Here is an 18,497-nt window from a genome sequence, read left to right on the forward strand (position 1 = left end):
TCCTATTAACTTATTTACCTTTATATTAGGCCACAAGTGAAGGTCAGGAGATATTTTTGTAGGTGTTAAACAAAAGGAATTTAGGATTTTTTTCAATGATATGGCACAAAGTACCAGGACACTTGCCTGTCCAGCATTCCCAAATCAAATTAATCCACTTGGTTTGAAGTTGGTCCTTTGTTTGCTGCTACAACAGTTTCCATTCTTCTGGTAAGGCTTTCCACTACATGTTGGAAAAATGGTGGTGGAATTTACTTCCATTTATACGTAAGAGGTTGGGTAATGATATTGGGAATCAGGCCACATGCACAGACTGTGTTCTGTTTTATCCCATAGGTGGTAAGTTGGGTTGAGGTTAGTGCTCTGTGCAGGCGAGTCAAATTGTTCCACTCCACTCAGGAAACGCATTCTTTATGGACCTGGCTTTGTTCCTTTTCCTAAACTGTTACCTCAAAGTAGAAACTGCAGATTAGCGAGGAATGCTATTGTATGATGTAGCCTTAAGGTTTGCTTTCAGTGGAACCGCAGACCCAAGCCCAAGCCATGGAACCCAGCCCAGACCATTACTTTTCCTCTACCAAACTTTGCCATCAGCATTATGCACTCAGGCAGGTAGAGTTCTCCTGGCATTTTCCATCCCCAGACTCAGACTGGCATGGGGCCAACTGAGCCTCAACCTTAAGGGCCCACTCCTCCTAACCCCTTGGCAAACTCCCCTGTGTATACCCAGACTTTTCCAACAGGCTGACAGATGGTGAAATGCCATTCCAGTAGATGTTTTGTGAGGACTCACCCTGGTGGTCTAGCGGGCCGGCGGGGACGCCCGCAGAGGTGATATTTCCTCTTCAGTTGCCAGTTTCTCTATGGGGCGCGCTTTTATGCTTTGCATGACGTCATCGTGTTTTGGGCCGAATTTTGAATATTTAAAGGGCCTTTGTCTACAATCTCATTGCCCGTTGTTAGGTCTACTAAGTTTAGTTCCTGGGTGCGATTATTCTGTTGGTATATTCTGGTTTTGACCCTGCCTGTTTGACTAAGCTGTATTCTGCCAATATTGACCCTTGCCTGCCTGACTACTCTGAACTCTGCTAATCCTGATCCCTGCCTGACGATTCTACCGGTATTGATTCTTGCCTGTCTGACTATCCTTGTACCGACCCGTCCTGTCTGATTTTGCTTGAACTCTGCACGTACCGACCCCGGCCTGCCTGATTACGCTTTTGTCTATTCCTTGAACTGTACCTTCCGTCCAAACTTCTTTATGTTTGTTTATCATTACTTTATATTGTTATGAAAACTGGGCCAGTCCGACACTGGTTGGGCCTGTGTAGTGTGAAGTGCCTGGGCTTGTTCTGAACAGCGTTGGACCAGAAGAAAATCAGGTGGGCTCAGCCCCACAGCTTGCCCTGTGGTGAGATTCAGTTTGGGCAATGACAGGCAGGTGGTGGCAAGTAAGAGGAATTCCATGGTGCAGCTCAGAGATACACTTGGGGTAACGGGTACAGCAGAGGGATTCACAATTGAGTGAAGTAAAAAAGAGGTACGTGCTCGGGTGTATACCGGTGCTCTACATTTGAATAAAGTGCAACTTATATCCGTACCAGGTTCCAAGCACCGACCGATGGAGAGAGACTTACCTAACCCTACTTTTCTTAACAATGATAACGAGACACCCCGACATCTGAGTACTCAATGTGTTTATTTTGGCATTGCAAGTTTCTCTGCTGAACAGAATATATCGCGCAGTGGGAGGAGACAGTGGCTCGGTTGGGGGGATCCATCCCAAACAGTCAGTCAATGGGGGCCAGTAACATTCTCGGCACATAGACCTTCCATTGCTAATGTCTGTGTATGTCCAATGGGATAAGAGAATCAATATCTGCACCGGTGGGAAGGCTATAGCCATATGTGTATAAGAAATATATTTGTGCACGCCTGTTTTATTGCAGATCTGGGACCCGGCACGCCCCAGGCTCACACACATGTTTATACATTTCACTTTAAAGAATACACCTTTCCCCATCATGGTTTTCTGCCACCAAATTCCCCAGTTTTTCTCAAATTTCCCAGAATTCTTCATACCTAAAAAAAAAAATCCACTAACCCCCCCCCCTGACCAACGCCACCAATAAATAGGGATGCACCAAATCCACTATTTTGGATTCGGCCAAACTCCCGAATCCTTTGCGAAAGATTCCGCCGAACCGAATCCCAATGTGCATATGCTTATTGGGGGTGGCAATTTCCCTCCCTGCCCCTAATTTGCATATGCAAATTAGGATTTGGTTTGGTCAGGCAGAAGGATTCGGCCAAATCCGAATCCTGCTTAAAGGGATACTGTCATGGGAAAACATGTTTTTTTCAAAACTAATCAGTTAATAGTGCTGCTCCAGCAGAATTCTGCACTGAAATCCATTTCTCAAAAGAGCAAACAGGTTTTTTTATATTCAATTTTGAAATCTGGGGCTAGACATATTGTCAGTTTCGCAGCTGCCCCCAGTCATGTGACTTCTGCCTACACTTTAGGATGGAACTACTTTCTGGCAGGCTGTTATTTCACCTACTCAATGTAACTGAATCAGTCTCAGTGGGACTTGGCTTTTACTATTGAGTGTTATTCTTATATTACCTTCCCATTGTTCTTTTGTTAGGCTGCTGGGGGGGGGAAAGGGGGGGCATGATATGACTCCAACTTGCAGTACAGCAGTAAAGAGTGACTGAAGTCACATGACTAGGGGCAGCTGGGAAACTGACAATGTCTAGCCCCATGTCAGATTTCAAAATTAAATGTAAAAAAATCTGTTTGCTTTTTTGAAAAATGGATTTCAGTGCAGAATTCTGCTGGAGCAGCACTATTAACTGATGCATTTTGAAAAAAACATATTTTCCCATGACAGTATCCCTTGAAAAAGGCTGAATCCCGAACCGAATCCTGGATTCGGTGCATCCCTACCAATAAAAGGTGATTTTTGCATGATTAAGGAACCTTTTCAGCCAGAGATACAGTAATACATTGTTCTGCTATGGCAACAACAAAAAATAATATTAAATACAATTTTGTTATGGTAATATTTAGACAAACCTTGAATCTCTGCATGTTGCTCCACCATTCCTGCAGGAGGCGACACTTCTAACAATACCAAGGAGACGGCTAAAGTGTTAATGAAAACACACTACAATCGTTTTGTCTTACTGTAATAATGAAAGAATCTCCTCACCCTGCCCCCTTTTAATACAACCCCCCCCAAAATAATAACCCCCTATGTTCCTCTGTGGGGGGGTGTAGTCCAGAGAGTCTCATGCTTTTGGCAAGTGGTAGCGAGAATTGTGATAAGGTGTCGCTGATCTCTCTTCTGGGCGGAGGATCTGTAGAGAGCAGAAGGCACTTAGTTCAATCCTCAGTATGGGGGATGGGCAATGGTGGATGAAGTTTTCAGCCTGTATATATATATACAGTATATATATGAAATCAGCCATGTTGTTACCTCCCTCAGAAGTGAACGTAAAATAGAAGCCTCTCCCTTGATGTACGTAAAAGCAGTATAAACTGAAAGAAGGCCCAGTGTCTAAACAGGAGTCTCATTGTAGGCCTCCCCCTTCCATGAAAGTAAGGCAGCTGAAGAGCCAACCTTGACTACAGAAGGAGCCTCTTCTCCAGCCTGTGATGGCTAAAGGTGAATTTAGAAACCCTCGACCCAAGTGGGTCTAACCGATAACATGACTCTTTCCCAACAGAAGAAGAAGTAAAATCCACTTAAGACAAGAGATGTTAAATCCACAATGAAAGTCTAGAGATGCAGCCGGGAAGGATGAAGGAAGCCATTTATGTAGATGACAATCGTGGGCCAACTGTATTGTCGGCTTATGGAACTCTTAAAGAGAGGTAGGAGGTCTGTAAGCTATCTCAGTTACCCCTCCCTGGACTGCCAGTCTCCAGCATGAGAGAAGGTGGATTCTATCCATGGTCCATGTTCACCGTGCTCCACCATCGCGGCCCCTCTCCTCTGGCTTCTCTCTTTTTCGTCCTGCTTCCCCGCTTCCCGATTCTACTGCCCCTTTTCCTCCTGTCACCAAGCTACTTAATTCATCAGTGGGAGAGCGGCCGATGCTTCCATCGACCTGAACACGGATGTCAGGAGAGATGCACAGCTGATGGTGCGGGACCAGGCCACCATTGTCCGTACACTTGGGGAATAGGTAGGTCTTCATCTGTCCTTTCCCCTTGACATTGACCGTTCCCCTATAATCAAAATCGTAACCCATTTTGACCAGCACCCTGTAGCTTTCCTCACTAGCCTGGATACGGCACTCCACACCCGTCGTGTCCATTCTGCTGGCAATGTTCACTGTGTCCCCCCAGATATCGTAGAGCAGCTTGGTGGTCCCAATCACACCAGCTGTCAGTGGCCCATGGTTAAAGCCAATGCGTAACTTGAAGTTAAACCATAGCATATTGTTGTTAAATTCGTCCACCACACTCATCATTTCCTTGGCAAACTCAAAGAGGGTCTGCAGGTGGAGGTGCGGTTGGCTGCTGTCTTGACATTGGGACGGGTTAAGTCCTGAAGCAGCCATGTATGTAGCTCCAATGGTTTTAATTTTCTCAATACAGGAGTAATGAGGTTGGCTAAGGAGCTCATCGAAGTCCCCAATAAGTTCATTAAGGACGCGGTAGCACTCCTTTCCTCCCTCGTAGTTTTCTTCGTAGAACTCGCTGAAGTTGACTATGCTGGCAAATATGACGCCTGCATCATCATGGTTCTTGGAGTAGCTCTGTGAGACCTTCAGTTGCTCGGCCACATGGTAAGGGATTATGTTTCTCAGAAGCCAGTCCGCTTGGTCTCTCATGCTCTGGATTTTGGTGCGATGGAGATCGGCCTCGACATCTCCATGATAGTGAAGTCGATAGCTGACCTCAAACTCACGGTTCAGGAACCACACCAGGAGGAGGAGGAGAAAGTAGGCTACAGCTATTTCTTGACCAAGGAGAGTGAATGGGAGCTCAGTTCTGGGGTTATACAGAGTCTCAAAGGATGAATTGGATGTGCTGAAAAGAAACGAAAGTATGTGATTATACCATAAACTATGGATATACCTCACGATACTTCAGCAAGTTATACAGTAAATTATATACAGTAAGGAGATAACTAATGGTCAGCAGGTTATATACAGTAAGGAGATAACTAATCGTAATTCAGCAGGTTATACACAGTAAGGAGATAACTAATGGTAATTCAGCAGCAGGTCTGGACTGGGAGTCCAAACAGCCTCTTACCAGCCCCACTATATGGTAACTTTCTATGGAACCATACAGCAGCCCCTCTGGCATTTGCCAGAATCCGCATATTGCCAGTCAGGCCTGTTCAGCAGGTTGTATACAGTAAGGAGATAATTAATGGTAACGAGTTACTGAAGTTTATCAGAGCACAAGTCACATGACTTAGGGGCATCTGGGAAACTGACAATATGTCTAGCCCCATGTCAGATTTCAAAATTAAATATAAATATGTTTGCTCTTTTGAGAAACAGATTTCAGTGCAGAATTCTCCTGAAGCAGCACTATTAACTGATGCGTTTTGGGGAAAAAAACGTTTTTTTCCCCATGTCAATTACTTTCACTTTCCATTCAGCACTTCCTACAGGTCTCTGCACTCCACACAGTCCCCCTTCCCTACTAACGCTCTATAATGGTGTAGGACACTACGCATGGGCATTAGACCCCCCATTCTGGTGCATACACAAGATTTTGGGGTGATATTTAATTTGTCTTCATAACAGTGTTCACAAAATGGCACCTGACTGTATGTTTTGATTGTGTAATTCCAAGATTGAAGGAAACAAAATTTAAATAATAAATATAGTGTAAGTAAAGTTTATTTTACTCAACTAACATGATAGGGAAGAATTTTGGGGTTATTTCTTAGGGTGACAGGTGCCCTTTAATGTCTTTGTGCAATTAATAAGGGATCATCAGAACTGAGCAGAAGGGAGTCAGCAGTAAATAACTATAAATCAGCACAAGAGTCATGTCCAGATCAATAATCCTCTGTCTGATGAGGGATTCTGCAGTTGACACCATTTATCGTGTTGACATTTTACAATTAACAAGAAAAGAGGTGTAACAATAGAGACAATGGGTTTGGAGGCTATGGGGTCGGCCATTGTGTATGGGGCCATTTGTGAAAAACAGACCTGTAAAAAAATTAACTCACACTTTTTTGTTTTCTTTATCCTGCTCTTTGATTAATGAGGCAGAACAGAAACAACAGTGCAGAACCATGAAGGTTCCCAATGCACCAGTTTAAAGGAAAACTATGCCCCCCAAAAAATGGAGGTTTCTATAAAAAGATATTGCATAAAACAGCTCATATGTAAAATCCTGCTTCATGTAAATAAACCATTTTAATAAATATATACATTTTTAGTAGTATGTGCCATTGGGTAATCATAAATAGAAAACTGCCATTTAAAAAATAAGGGCCGCCCCCTGGGATCGTAGGATTCACAGTGCACACATACATACCAACAACCCATACATGTTAGGTCACATGAGCCAATTAACAGACAGAGTTGTGTCTTTTGCTTCCACACTTCTTCATGTTACAGTTAGAGCTGCAGTATTTCTGGTCAGGTGATCTCTGAGGCAGCACACAGACCATCACGAAATGGTGGCTCAAGGCAAGAGATGTAAAAGGGCAATATTTACTTAAATATATAGACCAGTTTGATAAGATTTTTTAAAATGCCACTTAATTTGATATAAACTGTTGCTCAAATATTCATTTTGGGGGTATAGTTTTCCTTTAAGTGATGGGAAAACCTGCAGTATAAGTTGTGGAAATACAATTACCAGAACCCCAGGAGCCTTGGATGCTTTTTGAATGCTGGGAGTTATAGTTCAAGGACATCTGAAAGGCCACATTTTATTTGTATTCCCAGTTTAGGAATAAATGAACGAGAGATACACTGGCAACTTGTCAGGACAGAACTGATCTCAGGATTGCATTCAACTGCAATGGGTGCAGGGGATGCTTTGGAAGTGGAAAAAATGGTGGGGCGGAGCTTGCAAGTAAAGTAGACGTGGGCAAGTGCACTTTTGAAGAAGAAGAGGTAAGCAACTGGAATCATTGAAAGATGCGGTATAGGGATGCAACAAATCCACTTTTTTGGGATTCAAGCCAATCCCAAACCTTTCATGAAGGATTCAGCTGATTGCCAAACTGAAGCTGAACCCTAATTTGCATATGAAAATTCATGATAGGGGAGTGTTTTTTCCTTAAAGGGATACTGTCATGGGAAAATATGTTTTTTTTCTCCCAAAATGCATCGGTTAATAATGCTGCTCCAGCAGACTCCTGCACTGAAATCCATTTTTCAAAAGACCAAACTGATTTTTTTTTTATATTCAGTTTTGAAATCTGACATTAGGATATACATATTGTCAGTTTCCCAGGTGCTTCCAGTCATGTGGCTTGTGCTCTGATAAACTTCAGTCACTTTCTGAAAGCACATGACCAGGCAAAATGAAAACAAATATACTTGACGGGTTAGGAATTGAATTTTACATGGTAGAGTAAATTATTTGCAGTGTAAACAGTGTCATTTAGAAATAATACCTACACACTAAAATCATGACAGACTCTCTTTAATCATGTAAAGCCACATGATTTTAAGGGTTTTAATTCGGCTCAGCCAGGCACCTGGATTTGGCCAAATTTGAATGCTGAAAAGGACATGGATTTAGCAAAGCCTGAACTGAACATGTTCCTAGTGCCTAACAGCAAAATTTTTCGCAGAGTTTCACAAAATGATGCCCATAGACTCCAATGGATGAAAAAAAAAATTGACGCACTGCATCGCGCTACAAAATAAATTTGACACCTATAGAATTTTTTGAAAATGTTTCCCCATTTAGCGAATTTTTGGTGCAGCAAAAAAAAAATAAAAAATTGCCCATCACAGTGACACTAAGGTCGAAGTGAAAATTCGAATGTAAAAAACTCGAATTTCAAGCTAATTTTTGTGTCGTTTGACTAGGGAACAGTCCCGATTCGAGTTTAAAAAACAATTTGAAATTTATCATGTACTGTCCCTTTAAAAATTCAATTGCTGTTTAAGCCTACGGGGGACCTCCTAGAACCTATTTGGAGTCAATTGGTGGACTTTGAAAAATCGAAAAAAAAATTTGGAAAAACGTTGAATCAAATTCGATCGAATGCGCTATTACTTTGGTTCGTACTTTCGAATTCGATCGAAAACTGACCTATTCAATCAAAAACTGACCGATTCGGCCAAAAAAACCACTTTGATTTAATTTCAGTTGGTCTTTTTGAATTTTTATGTTTTTCAAATTCTAAATTCGACCCTTGATAAATGGGGCATTACTCTGCCCTAGAAAGTATCTGGTCCTAACACACCTGCCCCTGCTGCATCAAATGCAGTGTGGCTACAGTTCAGTGACCTACTAAGGGCAGAGACACACTCAGATTCGGGGAGATTTAGTCGCCCAGCGACAAATCTCCTCTTCTTTGGGGCGACTAATCTCCTTGAACTGCCTCCTGCCGGCTAGAATGTAAGTCAGCGGCTAATGGCAATCGGTGCACTTCATTTGCCACTTCGGGCCACTTTGGAAAACGAAGCGCTCCGATTCTAGCCGGAAGGAGGCCGTTCGGAGAGATTAGTCGCCTTGAAGAGGCGATTTATTGCTGGGCGATTAAATCTCCCGTATCTGAGCATGTGTCTCTGCTCTAACATCTTTCCATACTTCATTGTCTATCTGGGGAGTAGAAAACCTTTGTTCATGCCTTACACACCAGCTGCTTTAACATTTCCTAAAGGGCAAACTAACATTCTATGCATTTGCCTGAAACTTGAAAGCTGAAATGGTATATTCCGGCTTGTTTCTAGGTCCTTCCTGGCATTTCCCATGGATCCTCCCCACTTACCTCAAATTTGCTTCAAAGTCTGTCTCAGGAGTCAGTGGAGACCTGTAACGTAGAGAGAATTATGCTGTAATTAAGATGACCAATAATAAAATATCTGAATAACGTAGTATGATAAAAAGGGGAATTACACCTCCTTCTTCAAAACGAGTTCATAAAAGAAACCTTGTGCTAAAAATACTTTTTGACAATTATCCGGGTTTTTTCTAGTTTCTTATAGTAAAAAGTAGTGATGGGCGAATTTGCGAATTTTGCGAAACTCGAATTTTGACACCTACGTCAGTTCTGACGATCGAGTCAATTTTGACGCGAGAAACTTTTTTGAAGTGTGTCCAAAATTTTTTTACTTCACTGCCGAATTTTAGTGCCAGTTTTGCAAATTTATGCACTGGTGGCGAAACGCAGAAATTTGCCACAAATTTGCGCCTGGCCAATTTATTCGCCCATCGCTAGTAAAAAGTACAAACTGTGAATCTGAATACACTTTGTAGCTTCCAGGGGGAGGAGGAGAAAGTATTTCAAGTACTCAAGCAATTTACCCTTCTCAGTTATACCCCACATATAATAAACTCCATATCTGTAAACCTGAGACACAGGAAACAGCTGAATCTGCCTAACTCAAACAGCGCCTATTTATTTTGCTCATACAGAACAAAGGAATATCAGTGCCCAAGCCCATGGATATTGCTGGGTATTGGGTTCCAATTCACTTAAAGGGGAACCATCGCAAAAATGAAAATTTATTATAAGCTTCATCATACTGAAATAAGAAACTAAATACAATCAATTAAATATTCTGCATTGTTTCTGAAATAATCAAGTTTATATTCACTGTCCCTCTCTCAGCATCTGTTTCTCTTCATTCTCTCTTCATGTAGGAGTTGGGTGTCAGATAATCATTGACAGTTAGATCCAATATATCTTATAGGGGGCTCCTTTTGCCTAGAAGATGTATTAGAGCTCACTCTATTAAAATCACCAGACATTATGGGGGTTACTTACTAAACTCCGAAAGCCAAAACTAAACTCTAAACTCCAAAACCTGAAAAATTAGTGTTTTTTTAGTATAAAATCTGAATTTTTAGTTTAAAAAAACAAAAAAAACACAAATTTTTCGGAATTTATTATACCCGGAGGATGGAAAAAGTCAGAATCCGAACATCCACAATGTCAGACCTGCCGAGGTTGCATATAAGTCAATGGGAGCAGTCAAAAAGATTTTTTGATTTTCGCGTGAGTTTTCGGGAGGAAATTATGACAAATTTCTTAAAATTAGTATTTTTTACGATTTTTTCCCACAAAACAAAATTTTCTGGAAAGTGCATTAATAAATAAGCCGAAAAAATCAGTGCGGGTTTGGTCTGAGTTTTTTTCAGGAAATATTGAGATAAATTCGGATCACTAATCCCAAAGTCTCTCTATATGCAGAATTTGTGCAAAAGGCAGTTATTTTGTTAGATTTTGATTGTACTGGAATCAGTTATTTGAGTGAGCTCTAATTCATCTGCTAGGAAAGATAAATTGGATCTAACTGTCAATGATTATCTGACACCCAACTGCTGCAAGAAGACAGAATGAAGAGAAACAGATGCTGAGAGAGGGAAAGTGAAGATTAACTTGATTATTTCAGAAACAATGCAGAATATTTAATTGATTGTATTTAGAAAGTTTCTTATTTCATGATGAAGCTTATATTACATTTTCATGATAGATCCCCTTTAACATCACTTTACCAAAGCTCTATAATCCTCCAGGATAGAGCAATGCAGATGTTTTTTACATTTGAACTCAGTGTCGGATTGGCCCGGGGGACACCGGGAAAAAACCCGGTGGGCTCCGACCCTCATGGGCCCCTGCAGGGCCAGACCCCCTATCCATATGCACTTTTTTTCTAATAAAAAATAAGCATTTTTGCAACGCACATCGCTGCACGGCGAGTCACAGTAGGGGGATAGGGGGCCTGTAGGGGGCCCTGGACTGCAGTCCCGGTGGGCCCCCAGTCTGACCCTGTTTGAACTCCAACCTACTGGTGCATTGCTCCTGCACTGTGTCCAACACCCACATATACTGTATAGAGACGATGAAGGGGACACTGAGCCAGTCTTTGATAGGAACACACGTCATTATGGTTCGAGGCATCATTCATTCTCTCATAAAACTCTTACATCGTTGTCTTACTCACTTTTCTGGGCACAAGGGCAGGTAGATGAGGATGAGCATGGTGGCACCTGCTATGGTGGCAAGGGAGGAGCGCAGCCAGGAGCTGAGTTGGCAGAAGTTACAGTACTGAACCATTGGGATGACGAGGGCTGAACACAGGAACATTGTGTACTGTGGAAAACAAAAGAAGCAAAGAAGAAAAGTATTTAGGCCAAGCCAACTAATAATGTTACTTTAGGATTTATTTATATATTCATTTTGGCCAAGGGAAGAAACTGACCAGTGCCGATACTAATTATTAACGGTAACGACTAAAGGTGGCCATAGACGTTAAGATTTTTAAAAGATCTTTTTTTCGACGTAAGACCAAGCTTATCCTGAAACGATTGTTTAAGGGGCAGATTCATTAAGGGTCACATAGTAAATTTGAATTTTTTTTTTTTAATTCAAACATTCGAATTTTAATCCCCCAATTCGAATGTAATTCGACCCTGGAAACAGTTCTAATTCGAATATTCGCCACCTAAAACCTGACGATTTCATTTACAAGTCAATGGAAGACTTGTTGAACTATATGAATATGTTAATTGCCTTCCTGGTAGAGTTCTGTGCGGAACCAATTTCTAAGACCCGGACCCGAACCGCAAACCGGCATATTTACCCACTTTGATCCGCTACCCGGACCCGCAACTGCCTTATCCGCAACCCGCCGACTACCATCAAACCGGAAGTGATGTTGCTGCAAATCGGAAGTGACGTCATCAAAAGTGCACGATAGCCGAGAGGGACAGAAGCGCGCTGCTGGGAGAGAGCTGCAGCAAGAAGAAACCCACAACTCGACCCGTGACCCAGCAGGCCTGCTTCTATACCCACACCTGAAAATCCTACGCTTTTTTGCGGGTAACCCGCAGGTACCTGACCCGCTGCAGGACTCTACTTCCTGACATTCAAGTTTTTTTTTGGAGAGAAAACTTGATTCGAATTCAATGAAAACTCTATTCAAATTCGATTCCAATTTCCGGATTGGGATAGAATATTAGACGTTCGATTTTTTTCTTAAATAACCTCCCATTTGAGTTGTGAGTATATTTGAATTTATTGGAGTAAAAAAAAAATTCACATAAATTCGACTTTTGATAAATCTGCCCATTTGTATGATTTGCCCTTTTGCCACCAAAGTTAGAAAAAGTGCTCGGCCCTGCAAACCATTGGACAATGGATACATTTCAACGTGAACGATGGAAATGTTATAACCTGGCCGATCGTTTTTCTGACTGATGTTGGACGGAAAATCGTTAGATGTGGCGATGGTTTGGTGCCCACTAACTTCACGATAATTTGACGGATTTGCACACTAAAAATGGTCGTTAGGGAGAGAACATTTTTAACATCTATGGCCACCTTAAGAACCTCTGGACAAAGGTAGAAATGACTGAATCTCCACCTCTTCTTCTTTTACGTGTCATACACGAGTAAAGAATGTCTACAGCCAAACTCATTTTGAGCCTGACACTGAAATCAATCCCTGGGATGACCTATGTCCCACCTTGTTACTGCACTGCAACTCCTATGACTTTCAGCCAGCTTGCAACAGCTGGAGGGTCAATGAGTAAGCCTATGAGTAAGTGCCCCAGTAGGCACAAAATGCGTTAGGTGGTCATCTGTATGTCCTAATAAATGACTTGAATTTTTACTCATAACCTTGGTCTTTACTTTTTGGAGAAAACACAACTTTTTGCTGTTTTGGACTTTTGCGCCCATGGACTCCTCTCATTAATTGCTTCGGATACTGTTCTTTTTGACTAATACTGGTACACTTATTGGCACTGCACACCAATCTCTTTCATATTTTGACCCAAGTAGAGAATGTCTACAGCCAAACTCATTTTGAGCCTGACACTGAAATCAATACCTGGGATGACCTATGGCCCACCTTGCTACTTCACTGCAACGCCTGCTTGCAACAGCTGGAGGGTCAAAATAAAATCAAATCAGATCTCAAACTTGCCGGATGCTGTCGGAGCTGCTCACTGTTGCCAACTGGATTTTGTCTGCAGCACTTGTTTGTGAACATGAGAAGAACTGGAATATTTCTGGGGATAAGAGGAATGAATCTATCTACCTAGACTACACACACTTGGGGAGCTACGTGATGATTTTTTTAACACTTCCCTAAAGCTTTTGGCAGAGCTCGTTGCAAACCCAACTGCTGGATCTTCTTGGAGACACCTTGAACCTTGCTACCCGGATCATTTAGGCACATACACAACCTTTACTTGTGTCCCTAGCTATCAGGACCTATTATGCACCACTGACTTGTGAACCTACTGACATTGTTTGTGTAGCTTTCTACCTGGTTTTTGCATGTGTGACCAGGGCCGGATTTACATAGCGGGAGCCCATAGGCCCACTGCCGTTCGTCGCCCCTGTCCCCTCCCCTTTTATTATCTGGACCGGAGCAATGGGGATTGGCGCATGGGAAATTTAAAAAAAATTATCGTATCTCCAGCGCATCCCCCACTGTTTTTGAACCAATGTGGGTGTGGTTGGGCAGCATGCCGCCCCCCTAAAATCCTGCCGCCCTAGGCCCGGGCCTAGGTGGCCTTTCCACAAATCCGGGCCTGTGTGTGACCCTGGATCTCAAAGGGGAGAAGAAGTGCAACAGTGGCATTAAAGTGGATGAGTGGCTCTTGCCACAGAAAGCACTAATATTTTATTGGTTTTATGTCTAGCTGTCCTTTGTGCTGACTCTCCTTATATGTAGCTACTAAAAGTCATGGCCATTAAATACTTTTCCAAATAGGAAACGAGATAAGAACAAAAACAAATTACTTTCTTTTAAGAAACAGCACAGGTAGGTTTTCATCATGTTCAGTTGTAGGTAAAAATGTGTTTTCTAGTTAAAGGGCATGTAAAGGCAAAAAAATAAAATCCCATTTTTACTTTCTTTAATGAAAAAGAAACCAATCTCCAATATACTTTAATTAAAAAATGTGTACCGTTATATAAGAAACCAGACTGTATGCAGTGAAATTCTCCCTTCATTTACTGCTGTGGATAGGAATTGTCAGATGGTCCCTAACTGCTCTGCAGGGAAACAATCATACTTATGAACAGCAGGGGGAGCCCCCACCTTACTTCCCAGCCACGCAGAACTCAAGCAGCTTTGTTTGTTTCCCTGTAGAGCAGTCGGCGACTGTGTAGAGATTTGTATTGGAATTTATTTTTGCCTTTACATCCCCTTTACTGTTTCCAACTCCAGCTGCAGGGACAAAGATCGTGGAGCCAGATTTAAACAGATAAACTGGGATTCTATTTGGAGGATTATTTTGCTGCAGCCACTGCTTCTGCAGAGTTGGAGAAAGTTTGTATTAAACAAACTTTGACTAAGTTCATGTTTATGATTAGTATAAAAAATACAGCATTTCTAGCCATATTCTATTTTAGACTTTACTTCCCCTTTAATGCTACAGAATACACTCTCATATACAGCGTCAGACTAAGCTGGTGGGTCCCTGGGAAAAAAACCTAGTGGACCCCGGCCTTCATGGGACCCACTGGCCCAAAACTGCTCTCCCGCCAGGACCATCCACTCTCCTTTCCCCTTTGGCCCAAACAGATCAGGGTAAGACAGAAGTATGCGCCGCTGTCGCACATGCATGGGGGAGGGGTCTGAGAGTGATGTGAGATATCCGGCACCGGTAGTGAGGCCCTTTTAGTTTTCATGGAGGACTTTGGACACACAGTCCGACCCTGCTCATATATACAGTGTATGACAAAGAAATATTATAAAATATTATGAAATCTATATTTTAAAGGGGAACTATCTCGAAAATGAAAATTCAATATCAGCTTCAGCATAATATAATAAGAAACTTTCTAAATACAATCAATTAAATATTCTGTATGGTTTCTAAAATAGTTCACTATCCCTCTCTCAGCATCTGTTTCTCTTCATTCTGTCTTCATGCAGGAGTTGGGTGTCAGATAATCATTGACAGTTGGATACAAAATATATTATAACGGGGGGCTCCCTTTCCTAGCAGATGTATTAGAGCTCACTCAAATAACTGATTTCAGTACAAACAAAATCTAACAAAATAAGTGCCTTTTGCAAAAATTCTGCATGTAGAGAGACATGATGTCTGGTGATTTTAATAGAGTGAGCTCTAATACATCTTCTAGGCAAAAGGAGCCCCCTATAAGATATATTGGATCTAAGGGGCAAATTTACTAAAGGGCAAAGTGGCTAACGATAGCGAAAATTCGCCAGCATGACGTCATTACGTTACTTCGCCGATTTACTAATGGGTGCTGGCGTAAATTCGCTAGCGAAGTGGAATATAAACTTGATTATTTCAGAAACAATGCAGAATATTTAATTGATTGTATTTACAAAGTTTCTTATTTCAGTATGCTGAAGCTTATACTAAATGTTCATTTAATTCCCTTTAACTATATAATCAGAGACTTACGTGTATGTTGTTGTAGAAGTCAGAAGAAAGGTACGAGAAGATGACCGCGGCTGGGAGACACACAAGGACAGTGCCAATAAAATGCCGAGGGACCCATCCAGAGATGAACTCCAGGAGACGTCTAGTGCACAGCATCATGTCTTCAAGAAAAAATGCCATCCTGTGTATAAAAAGCCAGAATGCAATGAATATCACATGTTCTGGGTGTAGATCAATTTCTTTTTTTTCTACTTCCACAATTTACTAAAATGGTCTCTGTTCCCCTGCAAAGGCCAGTTTATGAAACGTCACTGGATCAACACTGGAGGGAGGTTTATAAACTAATTTGAGAATTTACATTCAACGAATTGTTCAGTGTAAAAATAAAAACTGGGTAAATAGATAGGCTGTGCAAAATAAAAAATGTTTCTAAAATGTTTCTCAGCTGAATGCTGAGGATCACTTGCAAACTCACTGAACAGTTATGTCCCATGCAGCTCCCCTTAAAGGACAACTAAACTCTAAAGTTAAAAAAAACAGATCCCCTCCCCCCCAGCCTAATCGCTACCTCGGGCAAAAGCCCCAACCGAAGCGGCTGAAGATGGCGCCTGTGAACTCCGCTGGATAGAATCTGCACTGAGGGGTAAGTAAAGACTTATGGGCATTTGCCCGGGGTAGCAGCTAGGCTGGGGGGGAGGGGTCTATGTAGAGTAGGGTTTTTTTAACTTTAGGGTTTGTTCTCCTTTGAAGTCACTGACTCAGAGTTAGAGAGATGAAAAGCAGGAAGTAGTGTTCTGGCTATTATGTTACACATCCAGTCACTCCAGCCTTTATATATTACATTTTTGGCTAACTAACTATATTAGAAACATTTTTTATTTTGCACAGCCTTTCTATTTACCCAGTTTTTACTTTTACACTGAACTGTTCCTTTAAGATAGGGATGCACCAAATCCAGGATTTAGTTCATGAGTCGGCCAGGATTCGGCCTTTTTCAGCAGGATTCGGATGCGACCGAATCCTTCTGCCGGCCGAACCGAATCCTAATTTGCATATACAGGCTGAATCCTGGCCGAACCAGATCCTGTATTCGGTTCGGTATTCGGCTGATCCAAAATAGTAGATTCGGTGCATCCCTAATTTAAGATAACTGATTTCTCTATAAAGGAAGAGGGAGAACTTACTGGACACTTATTCGTATTGTTATTGGGCTCAGGAGCAACCTACTTACTAGTTGTTTTCAGACTTTATTGGTTTGAGGCCCCACTTCTGAACCAGCATTAATCAGCCCCAACCCTCTTAGTTCATACAGATGGTCCAGGGTCATTATTTGTCAGCTCACCTGACAGAAACCAGCAATGAGAGGAAGCCCAAGAGGCCACACACAGACAGCAGGACCAGTGCCAGAGTTGGAGGAGGCTCGGGATTGGTGCCCGGCTTCAGGAAACAGGCCACAGAGAGGAGAACAAAGATAAAGAAGCAAAGGAGGACATCCAGCAAAGAGCTGAATGTGGCACTGGCAAAGGTCTTCACTGGAGCTATCCGCATAACCTGAATGGGCAGGAAAGAAATCATGTTATCATTGAGTATGCACAAGAACATCATGATTGACTGCTGCACTCGCCTGATTCTGCCAGTGCTGAAATCACTCACACATTATACAGGGAAAACAATGATACACTCACAGGATACACACCGCTGTAACACACTACTCATGTCTAACCACAGCAGGCCGAGAATGTCATAGCCACGAAGAAAGTTCATGTATCAAGTGCTACTTGGAATAAAACGATGCCCCTGTTTATACGGAAGGCTAATCTTTCCTTTTTTCTTACAGGAACAGTAACATGGACCATAAGGTCAGTTCATCCGCAGAATAATAAAAGTTTACAGTTAAAGCAAAACCAGACATAAAGGGATACTGTCATGGGAAAAAAATTTTTTTAAAAAACATATCAGTTAATAGTGTTGCTCCAGCAGAATGCTGAACTGGAATCCATTTGTCAAAAGAGTCAAGAGATTTTTTTATATTTAATTTTGAAATCTGACATGTGGCTAGACATATTGTCAGTTTCCCAGCTGCCCCCAGTCATGTGACTTGTGCTCTGCTAAACCTGAGTCACACTTTACTGCTGTACTGCAAGTTGGAGTGATATCATTCCCCTCCCTTTCCCCCCAGTAGCCTTACAACAGAACAATGGGAAGGTAACCAGATAACAGCTCCCTAAAGGTGGCCATAGATGTAGAGATCCACTAGTTTGGCGATGTCAAAATACATCCATTGCATCCGATACGGGAGGTCAGATTGCGGGACTGCATAAACGCACAGATGCGGGCGCGATCCAAAAGGATTTTTTAACGTGCCCAATCGAGATATGGCCGACTTTCGGCCAGATATCGATCAGGAAAGCCTGACGGATGGCCCCACACGGGCCAATAGGCTGCCGACTCGGTCTGCCGGCAGCTTTTATTGGCCCATGTATGGGGGCCTTAACACAAGATAAGAGCTGCCTGGTATATCTAAAAACAGCACTCAATAGTAAAATCCAGGTCCCAATGAGACACATTGAGTTACATTGTGTAGGAGAAACAACAGCCTGCCAGAAAGCAGTTCCATCCTAAAGTGCTGGCTCTTTCTGAAAGCACATGACCAGGCAAAATGACCTGAGATGCACCTACACACCAATATTACAACTAAAAAAAATACTCTTGTTGGTTCAGGAATTAAATTCTATATAGTAGAGTAAAGTATTTGAAGTGTAAACAGTGTAATTAAAAATAAAAACTACATCATAAAAATCATGACAGAATCTCTTTAATGTAGGGATGCACCGAATCAAGGATTCCGTTTGGGATTCGCCAGGATTCGGCCTTTTTCAGCAGAATTCGGATTCGGTTGAATACTTCTACCTGGCAGAACCAAATCCGAATCCTAATTTGC

At 42.0% G+C, this 18,497-nt stretch overlaps 1 protein-coding gene across 1 annotated transcript in view; it reads right to left on the reverse strand.

The window, feature by feature from the left end:
• Positions 1-2,851: 2,851 nt before the first annotated feature.
• The window catches only part of adcy9.S (adenylate cyclase 9 S homeolog), a 92,636-nt gene continuing 76,990 nt past the window's right edge, over positions 2,852-18,497 (reverse strand). The window contains 5 exon segments of the mRNA XM_041579200.1: positions 2,852-5,047; positions 8,946-8,987; positions 11,125-11,273; positions 15,578-15,737; positions 16,899-17,107. Of these exon segments, the coding sequence (XP_041435134.1) occupies positions 3,973-5,047; positions 8,946-8,987; positions 11,125-11,273; positions 15,578-15,737; positions 16,899-17,107 (1,635 nt within the window). The 3' untranslated portion in view covers positions 2,852-3,972.

Source organism: Xenopus laevis, chromosome 9_10S (assembly GCF_017654675.1).
Source record: "Xenopus laevis strain J_2021 chromosome 9_10S, Xenopus_laevis_v10.1, whole genome shotgun sequence".
Lineage (NCBI taxonomy): Eukaryota > Metazoa > Chordata > Amphibia > Anura > Pipidae > Xenopus > Xenopus laevis.